The 10974-nt window shown below is 36.1% G+C and overlaps 1 protein-coding gene across 1 annotated transcript; it reads right to left on the bottom strand.

The window, feature by feature from the left end:
• Nucleotides 1–1233: 1233 nt before the first annotated feature.
• On the bottom strand, nt 1234–4393 carry LOC123523556 (acanthoscurrin-2-like). The gene is made up of 3 exons (XM_045301217.2): nt 4305–4393; nt 1694–2419; nt 1234–1360 (listed from the first exon to the last, which is right to left on the bottom strand). Exons 2-3 carry the CDS (start codon nt 2412–2414, stop codon nt 1344–1346), a joined length of 738 nt encoding a protein of 245 aa, XP_045157152.2. The 5' UTR covers nt 2415–2419; nt 4305–4393; the 3' UTR covers nt 1234–1343.
• Nucleotides 4394–10974: the final 6581 nt, after the last annotated feature.

The following is a 10974-nucleotide window of genomic DNA, read 5'->3' on the forward strand; positions in this document are numbered from 1 at the left end:
CGTTTTATGAGGTTTTATGAAACAGACCCCTGGTTAGCTATTAAAACTTGATATATTTCGCGTTTATATTAATATATTTACAGAGCACATTAAAATTCGTAAACCGCTATTGTTTTTTGTGTAAATTTCCACATGCATACTTGGGGCCCTATTTTGAAAGCACATTAATCACGTATTTTACAATACTCCAGATAATATATATATTTATTTGGGTATCTTTAGAATGTGTCAAATTAAAAAAATATATGTGATTTCGTAATCAATTATGATATAGAACACCAGTTTAACGTACGTGTCTCCAAAACCTAGATAAATGCATACGTACAGTCTGATGTAAATAGTGTCATAATAAGTCCATAATACATATATATATATATATTTAATTCCGGTACCCAGTTTGAAAATAAATACACAGTTGAATAAATCACCAGAAACTGTGTCACTGTTCAGAACTGTTTGGATAAAAATGGCCGACTTCATGTATTAACTTAGCAACGTCAAAATAATTTGTCAGTGTATTGATACTTAAATTAAATTAAAAATTGTTAAGTTACACTGGTACCGGAAACGTCAATATTTTTCCATACACTGACGCCTGAATTTCATATCGGGTGCGTGACATAATTCAGTGTGTGTTGTTGCACTATTTTTTTCTACTTAGTTCATTATTGTCAATCCTATTCAGGCTTTTGAACAAATTCATGATATTTACATTATATTTATACGTATAGATGCGTATGTAATAAAAAGGTTATTATCTTTGCATCGTGAAATATGCACTCGTTCTTCAGCGGAAGAATATTTCCGCTGAAGAACTCGTGCATATTTCCCGATACAAAGCTAATAACCTATAAATATTTGATAAGGATAAGACCTTAGTGTTTGCTGCTATAGAAAATAAGTGTTTCTCTTGAAAAGAATTATTGTTATTTCCCATTTTTGACAATAACCTCATTAATGAGCATATATGTCATGCTGCTACTGATAGAATAGTGTTTAACTTAATTATTGACATTTCTGAATATTTTAAAGCAAGAATAGATTTGCTCCTGTTTGCTCTTAAAAGTTTAAAGTTTCGCTTCGATAAGGGTTACTTTAAATAAATGTCTAGATTGATCTCCCCTTAAAATTATGCTGGGCATGTAGGGAATGCATTTTAGAAGATAAAATATGTAGGATAAAACACCAGGCGAACGATACAACAATGAATAAATTTATAATATACATAAGGCATATGTGCAGAAACAGTTTATTACGACAAATAGATAAACAATATAACAACAATTAGTATTTCAATTCGGTCCAGTCGAAATTTATACAGAATGGAATCTCCTGAGGGCTGTTTAGTATTTCTTTCCATCTGAAAGAAAGATTGGCATGTTTCTTTTATTACAGCAAATTGTAATGCCGGGTGTAAGTGAAATGCATTTAGTAATGTTAAACGATAATATAGTGGTAAACTATTTTTGTAAGGCATGGTCTAAGTCGTGTCATCAACAGAAACTCGATTCATTACTAGATGGCCAATATTTATTGGACGTCATATCTTTTGTTCTAAAAAGAAATATATCACACGTGTTTTATTTCATTTAAACGAAAGAGTCATTTTTTTTCACTACTATATGGGCATCATGTCTTTAAATTGAACTTGAAAATAAATACTTGAATAAGAAAGTTTTTAAATGTAACTTACAACGACGATAGCCATATCTGCCGCCGTACGCTCCACCATAACCGCCTCTGTATCCGCCGTAGCCATAGCGGCGTCCATAACCACCTCCGTAGCCGCATGATTTACCCCAACATGGGTATTTTCCTCCATAGCGGCCGCCGCCGTAGCCACCTCCATAGCCGTTGTAATAGCTGCCAAACATCATGCCTCCTCCATAGCCTTTACCTCCGTAGTATCCATTTCCATAACCACCTCCGTAGCCGCCATTTCCGTAGTAACCATTTCCATAACCACCTCCGTAGCCGCCATTTCCGTAATAACCATTTCCATAACCACCTCCGTAGCCGCATGATTTACCCCAACATGGGTATTTTCCTCCATATCGGCCGCCGCCGTAGCCACCTCCATAGCCGTTGTAATAGCTGCCAGACATCATGCCTCCGCCGTAGCCTTTACCTCCGTAGTATCCATTTCCATAACTACCTCTATAACCACCTCCGTAGCCGCCATTTCCGTAGTAACCATTTACATAACCACCTCCGTAGCCGCCATTTCCGTAGTAACCATTTCCATAACCACCGCCGTAGCCACGTCCATAGCCGTTGTAATAGCTGCCAGACATCATGCCTCCTCCATAGCCTACTCCATAACCTCCGTATTTACAATTTTTCCCCCAGCATGGTCGCTTGGCCAATGCAGCACAGGCGACGACTAAGCACGCCAATACTAGAATGATCTTCATGTTTGCTGAAAGAATTTGTTTTACATTATGCTGCATACCATTATGCAAATTTGTAATTAATATACAAATATTAGTACAGATGATAAGGCTGTTTTTTCATGACAATTCAATAGGTAACTTAAAGAAAACGAAGTAGTCAGTGTGTTTCTTTCTACGTTTCATCGCACTATTTTGTCTTGTTTGTCGCTTTGAAAAGTAAAATATGTGTATTATGGTTACGAAATTAGAGAGAACATGTCAGCCAAAGAGTGTTTTGTTTCCATACCAAAAATATTTTCCTGTCAAAGAACTCAAAATATACGTAAACACATTTAATAAATATTTTCTGTTTTGTAATGAAAAGAGACTACCCTTTGCTGAAAACTTAAAATGTTAAAATGTTTGAAAAGAGAAAAATAAAACGCAAAATACATGAGGTTACCAACTACACGGTAACAGTTTTCCTTTAATCAAGACGAGACACTCCTCAAAGTATAAATGATATTCCGCCAAGAAGTGTGAAAGAAATGGGAATAACATGTCAATTAAGACGACAGGAAACTTTCAATATCTAAGTTGTTTATGCTATTTTTTAACAATACTGTCTTTATTTCTTATATAGCCTCGAGTTACCAGTATTGGTGGGGATAAGGATTTATCTCTTATGCATTTATCTAAACTTAAATAAATATATTAAAATGAACTTATTTTGATACATTATTTACTTGTGCATGCCCAAGAGATCCAAATTATTTAAAACCAGCTTTCAATTTCAAATCAGAGCCATTTTAATAACATGACCCCTATAAACAATATGTCTAAATGCCGTCACCTGAATCAGTGTACTCTTAATTAAAGTTATCATAAAAGCAATATGTTCTTATCATGAAAATGAATATATTTACTGGTATTTGTAATATTTGTATCAAGTAAGGCTACCCATAGCACTGGCAGTGAAAACCACCATGCAGTCTAACCGCCATTTGCATGCAGCAGTATAAGGGGTGGATGATGGTGACATCCTTGTAGTTACATTGTCCCAATTGAGTGAATACAAATGAGATGCAACTATTCAACTGGAAACAATATTTCTGGCTGAAAAACAAGATTTATTTACATCCACATATAAAACAAATGGAGGTAAAACAGTACTTTTTACAAGGAAAATATATAAGAAGATGAAATTTTGGGAATACCCTGTATGCTAATTCAGGGTAATGTATATTATTTTAGATACAGCCGTATTATGTCATACAACTCCCTGTTCAAACAAAGCACATGCTTAAAAAATACACCGATTCTGGTGCCCCACTGATTCAGGTAACTGTACGATACTATTATGTTTCAGTCAATATCGATATTACATTCAAAACTGCAATGAACAAATTTTAGCAGAATATAGGTTTATGTATTTTCTCTGTAAATACAGGGAAATTGGCGCAATATTATATTCTGCTCGACCATAAAACTCTTGACAAAGTGTGTACAGAAATATTTCAAAAATACAATTGTTACCTATTTACAGAAATATATGCACAGTCTATCAAAACTTGTTACCACTAATCATATTATATCATATACCATATTTTCTATGTAAATATGTCAAATACACAGACAAAATGGTATAACATAGATTTGTACTCTATTGGATATATTCTACGTCATTACTTTTAAACATATTTAAAAACACACATAATTGGCTAGAAATATTGAGTGGAAATCAAATAACGGTTCAGACAAAGTAAGACCAAGAAGGGCCTAATAAAAGCCCTCCACATTTACAAACATTTACCAGTATCTCCAATCAACAGCCAATTCTTTTAAATTTAACAAAATAAAATAAAATGCACATGAAATATGGCAACACCGTTGCCGTCCTTAATGCCAAAGATTAATGAGAAGTGTACTCACCCTGGTGGTTGCGACTGGCTATGTTGCGCTGTTACCACTTCGAGACCATTTTTATAGTGTCTGAGCTCATGAATATTATAAGGTGACAGATTGTGTATGACTTGCACCTACTTAATCATAATGTAAACGGATAGTTTTATTGTCACCTTTTGTGGTTAAAAATACTAATAAGTTACGAGGTCATTGACTACAATTTTACTTCAATTTAAAGATTTATAACTCCTAGTCTTTCTTTTGATATTTCTTACAGATTTAAAAGCAAACTTATCTAACATTTTATGATATAACCCAACTGTTCTACATAAATAATATTTGGAAAGAAAGAATACGGCCTATGTAGCTTTCTGCTAGGAGGAAGCACATACCATTTTCAGAATAAGACGACAATTCAAAATAGAAATTTCCAGTACTTAAGAAATGTTACTGATGTCCAAAATAATTTGGTTTTGGTAAGTCATTAAGAAGATCCTCTGGAGACAAAGAACGCAAGCAAGTAAAATAATGGTAGACTCCATGATCAGTAAAGGTCAGAAAAGTAAACATCAACGTGCCTTTGCACCGTTTAAATGCCAGTATACGTAATACATTTATTGGATGAGAGAAGTTTTTAGAAAAGGTTATATTTCATAAAGTAATAATCATGCAGAAGCTAAGACTTGACCTTAAATTGTGGGTTCAAGTCGACGCAATTAATAGTATGGTGTGTCTTTAAGATCTATAAATTATTTACGCCTACTATATTTGGCAGAGTAGATGCATATTTAGTTGCAATTGCAAACATAATAAAAATAATATTAAAACGATTTTTAATACTCAAATGATCGTTCTTCGTGTCTTTTCAACAATTGAAAACCCATATTTTTATCATGCGGATATTTTTTAAGGGCTTGATTGTAATCATTTACTGTTGTATAAATTATGTGTTTCTGAAGTTTACGCCATGACGAATTCGAAACAGTTTATTATCGTTCAAACATTAATGTCAGCCATGGTGTTACCAAACCTCTGTTCGTGGAGGGGGAATATGATGTGTATTTATTTCGATCACTTATGACAATGAGCGTGTTTTATGTCTTTTAAGTATATGACCTCACATGTTTATATCTTGCAGATATGTTACGCCGTCTTCATTACTGTCCGTATAGATGATGAGTTTCGTATTTGGTGAACTATCAATTTACCAAGGTCAGATTTGAAACTAAAGTTTAAACTGTGATTTGATATAAGATACTTTAAACATTTCATGAAGTCTAAGGTAAAATTTGACGTTATTGATGTAACGCTTTTATGTTTCACGTTCAGCCGTTTTAAGATGATATATGAAGACATTTTTACATTCACCCTATTCTTTTCCATTGAAAATTATGACGTTTATTTTGTATGAATAGGAAAGGCAACGCTGCTTAGAGATACCGGGCCACTAATTTGACGACGCGACGTCCGTGCACAGTCAGGGAGAACGATCTTTAGATGACGTCGCAGTTGTTCCGTGAACAGAATGGCCAGGAAGTTGATTTTATTGTTAAATGCAACAGAATGTGTGCAATTTATAACATAACCTTGTTTACAAATGGAAAAGAAATATATTGTAGCTATAAGAAATTAATAAAACATTTCTCGGAGTTCATGCGAAATGAACGACAGAACAGTGTTGCGAGCTGGTAACGCTCGCAGTGACGGATGTATGGTTCTACTAAATCAGACAATCAGGCAAATTTACTGTTGAATATCAGACAGTCAGACAGACGGACAACGCTAAAACTGTGACAGAATGTCAAATGAACAACAGACACACGGACGGACACAGAACAACACAAATGATCCCACAGCAATGGGTGAAAATAAATATGAAGGGCTAAACTCAAGAAAACAAGTGAATGAAGTATTGCCATGCAATACAAAGTCCCCTACTGGAAGGCACCTAATTTTCTCTACTGCAGTATAACATAATGAACTGATATCTGTCAATGAAGTATAAACAATATTGTACTACATATAGAATATGTTATAACAACACACTTGGATTAAAATGTGCATATATAAAAACCCACAGTTGTTTTCATATTGAATTTTTTTGGCTGATTAATGTTAATCTTTAAAAAAAAAAAAAAAAAATCTATATAATATAAGTCCACAATAAACTCTTTACCAGGTAGAGATAGGTCAAAATACACCTAAAAATTGGATGTAACATGCATGCTGTACCACAGAAAAGTGGTCTCGATTTTTCTCTACCGCCAGTAATAAAAAAGTTACAATAAAATCTATTTATAGTAAAACAAAGGACGTAATTCTAAAACAAGGGTGCCTCATGGTGGTGAACATTTGTTCCAAGTTACATCAAAATCCCTCCATGCATGAGAAGAAAGTTCCGTACAAAGTCATTCTTGAATTTGACCTTTGACCTCTAAATATGACCTTGACCTTAGATCTAGGGACCTGGTTCTTGCGCATGACATGTTATCTCATCCAGGGGAATATTTGTGCCAAATGATATCTAAATCCTGCTTTGCATGACAAAGTTATAGACCGGACAGGAAAAAAATCCTCTTGACCTTTGATCTCAAAGTGTGACCTTGACCTTTAAGCTAGGGTACCGGGTGTTGCGCATGACACGTCGTCTCATCATGGGAAACATTTGTGCCAAGTAATATTAAAATCCCTTCATGGATGGCACAGTTATGGACGGGACAGGAAAAAAACTCTGTTGACCTTTGACCCCAAATTGTGACCTTGACCTTTGAGCTAGGGGTCCGGAATTTGCGCATGACACGTCGTCTCATCATGGGGAACACTTGTGCTAAGTGATATTAAAATCCCTTAATGAATGTCAGAGTTATGGACCGGACACGAAACAGACCCTGTTCATGCTATGTTAACATTTGACTGCTTAGTGTGACCTTGACCTTTGAGCTAGGGGTCTGAAAGTTGTGCATAACACATCGTCTTATTATGAGGTACATTTCTGCCAAGTAATATTAAAATCCCTTCATAGATGGGAGAGTTATGGACCGGACAGGAAAAAAGCCTTCTTGACCTTTGACCTCCAATTGTGACCTTGACCTTTAAGCTAGGGGTCCAGGTTTTGCGCATGACACGTCGTCTCCTCATGGGGAACATTTGTGCCAAGTAATATTAAAATCTCTTCATGGATGGGAGAGTTATGGACCGGCGAAAAAAGCCCTGTTGACCTTTGACCTCCAATTGTGACCTTGACTTTGAGCTAGGGGTCCGGGATTTGCGCATGACACATCATCTCATCATGGGGAACATTTTAGCTAAGTAATACTAAAATCCCTTCAAGGATGGGAGAGTTGTGGACCGGACAGGAAAAAAGCCCTGTTGACCTTTGACCTCCAATTGTGACCTTGACCTTTGAGCTAGGGGTCCGGGATTTGCGCATGACACATCATCTCATCATGGGGAACATTTTAGCTAAGTAATACTAAAATCCCTTCAAGGATGGGAGAGTTGTGGACCGGACAGGAAAAAAGCCCTGTTGACCTTTGACCTCCAATTGTGACCTTGACCTTTGAGCTAGGGGTCCGGGTTTTGCGCATGACACGTCGTCTCATCATGGGGAACATTTGTGCCAAGTAATATTAAAATCCCTTCATGGATGACAGAGTTATGGACCGGACACGAAATTGCGGACGGACGGACAGACGGACGGAATGACGGAAAAGTGCATTCCTATAGTCCCCGAAACTGGTTTTCAACCAGTAGGGGACTAATAAGGAAGAGCTCTAACGTTTTATGAAATTTATTAATGGTAAGATAGACAAATTACCTATGCGAGCGTAGCGAGCGAGAAAAAAATGCATATTTTATATTTTTCACCCAGAACAAAAGATAAATAACCTATGCGAGCGTAGCGAGCGAGAAAAAAATGCATATTTTATATTTTTTACCAAGAACAAGAGATAGAGTACGCATGCGAGCGTAGCGAGCAAGAAAAATGCATATTTTATATTTTTCACCCAGAACAAGAGACAAATTACCTATGCTCAGGCAATTTGGGGGGGGGGGGGGGGGGGAGAGGGGCACGTCCGTGCCGCCCTCCCTATGATCCGTCCTTGCCAAATAAGTGCTAAAACTTTCTATTGGGTTTATTAAAACGAATTTCTGCAGAAGGCTATGTCCAATGGTTTTACTTCACACAAGAACATCCCTTTACTACCACGCTTTTCTGCCATCGGCTCTGAGAGATTGGAACGAACTTCCAAGAGAGCTACAAAACTCACCGTCCCTGGCCTCCTTCAAAACGCAGCTAAAACTGAACGTATCGAAATGTCCTAAATACTTCTACGTAGGCGACAGGAAATGACAAGTCCATCTTGCTCGTCTCCGTACTGAATGCAGCTCCCTAAACCATCACTTGTTTAGAAAAAAAAAAAAAACATTCATCAATCACCTCTTTGTCAATGTGGTACCTCGGAGAGTAATCATAATTTCTTCTTTGAATGTCACCGTTATAGTGACATCAGAGTCCGTCTTCTTGAGACTACTTCCATCTATTGCACCGTAACACTTCACACCTTACTGAATGGAGACCAGAACTTCAGTGATGGTGTAAGCATCCAAATATTTCAAGCAGTTCAAAACTACATCATGGAAAATAGGAGATTTTCATGAGCACTTGATTATATAATATTACATGCTTGCTGCCACCATTTTACAATCCGAATGAATCTCAGTCCTTTAATTCATTCTCTTTCTTCCTCTGCTTATCTCACTTTCAACTTACACACTCATTAGCCACATGTGTGCTTGTTTCACTTTAGTATTCCTTTAATGACAATGTTCTAATTTATAGTTCTTTGATTAAGCGTTCAATTTAATTGTATTTCTTAAGGATAATATTTCAGACAAGATCATAAGCACTGTCGTACTGTACCTATAACAATATGTTATTGTGGGAGAAGACCTCTATAAGCTGTTGCTTTCGGCTCTTATCCTTTTTCAGGCATTATCTTCTGTACTAAGTATCATGAATTGTTTGAAATAAACTATGTTTAAACTGAACAATGATTTTACTGGCTGCGGAGTGCCGCCAAACAGTAAACACCGCCTTATATACGGGTACTTCAAACAAAAATCAACAGTGTTTGAGATAGTTCAAAAAAATTCTACAAAGGGCGAAAAAATGTTTCAAACAGATCCGACACCTCAAACAGCAAAAGAAAAAGACGCACATGTGCATGACTTAATAGCACTAAAAAGAATATTTCTGCGAACAAACATCATATAAATATGAGAGTACAATATAAGGAGTGGTAATTGAGTGTGCGCTAAAATTGACGTAAATAATAAAAGTTTTTGTCAAACAGTATCGACAGGAACCCCCTACTAGAAAAGTGTACTAGATCTAGGAAACACTAGTGTAGCATTGAAGGTTCCATGTGCACCGCTGTATGAACACATCTGCGGATGTCTAAATTGTTTTTGTACTTTTAGCATGTGTAAATGTTGAGTTCTGCTCAACCCGAGGCTAGAGGGCGTGGACGGTAGCATGCATTTTAACTACCGTCCATGAACAGGCTCAATCAAACCGAGCCTGCAACATTTTCGTTTTTGTTGTGTTGAGCGACCTGTGGAGTTTCCACTTTTTCTATTTGATGACGTAAATAATAACTACCTGCACGTGAATGACGTCACGCCTAAACAGCATACAAAATGGCGGACGACAAAATAAACTGAAGTGTTTTAACATGGAAAAATGGATAATTGAGGCTTAAAATAGGGATTTTGTAAGTGAATAATTTATAGAAAAATACATGCCGATGAGACACTGAAATATCGCATATGTATCGGAAAACACCGAAGAGCACATGTATTGTGAAAACGAAAGTAGGATTGGGTTAACGGCGCACTACAGTACCCCCTACTTAGCGAGACAAAGCTACATTTCCAATAAGTTCAGACATTAAGTTTTTTTAAACATTAAAGGCAAAACATATATCTCAGAAATATCCAGTGTCACGAAAACTCATTTTAGACGTTAACTGCCAGCTTTAAGATATTTAGTACTTAGTTCCAGCTTTAAATACAAAACAAAATTATCAATTACTAGTTTGTAGTCCTAAAGAATGTCCAAGTAAAAGAAACAAACTTTCATGCATAATTTATAAAGCTAGTGACAGAAACGGTCAGGCAGCTTTGATAATTTCAATAAGTGTTACTTCTAAGAGTGATTAACTTCATCATCAGCGTTTATATATATATATATATATATAAATAACACTCTTTAAAGCATTAGAGTTCATTGAACAGTTAAATAGGATTAAATTGACTTAAATTTTAGAGTTACCGGTAAACAACAAATGACAATTTCAATATACCCGGTATTAAGTAGAGAATTCACAGAAAAGTTGTGAAACAGCAACGTGTTTTTACTGAACATTGAAATTTATCTATTTTAATTAATTTCGGATAGTTATTGCAGTTCGTGTAAATTCAAACACATAAAATACACTGTTTCCACTCTGCACAAAGTTTAAAAAAAAGTCACTTCCTGGACCCCTACCTCTCACGTGCTTCTCCCCCGCTCCTACCATTTCCCCTGTTAAACTCCTGATACCCTCTCCCTGCGAATTTACGATTCTTATTGTCTCTACTCATGTGCTTCTCATTTTTCCTATTGCCAGTGCCTGTGTTGCTTCTTACTTGG

The sequence above is a fragment of the Mercenaria mercenaria genome, chromosome 3 (assembly GCF_021730395.1).
Source record: "Mercenaria mercenaria strain notata chromosome 3, MADL_Memer_1, whole genome shotgun sequence".
NCBI classification, from domain to species: domain Eukaryota; kingdom Metazoa; phylum Mollusca; class Bivalvia; order Venerida; family Veneridae; genus Mercenaria; species Mercenaria mercenaria.

What these genes read in the sequence shown, in the direction of transcription:
- LOC123523556 (XM_045301217.2), bottom strand. Translation starts at nt 2,414, where the DNA reads ATGAAGATCATTCTAGTATTGGCGTGCTTAGTCGTCGCCTGTGCTGCA.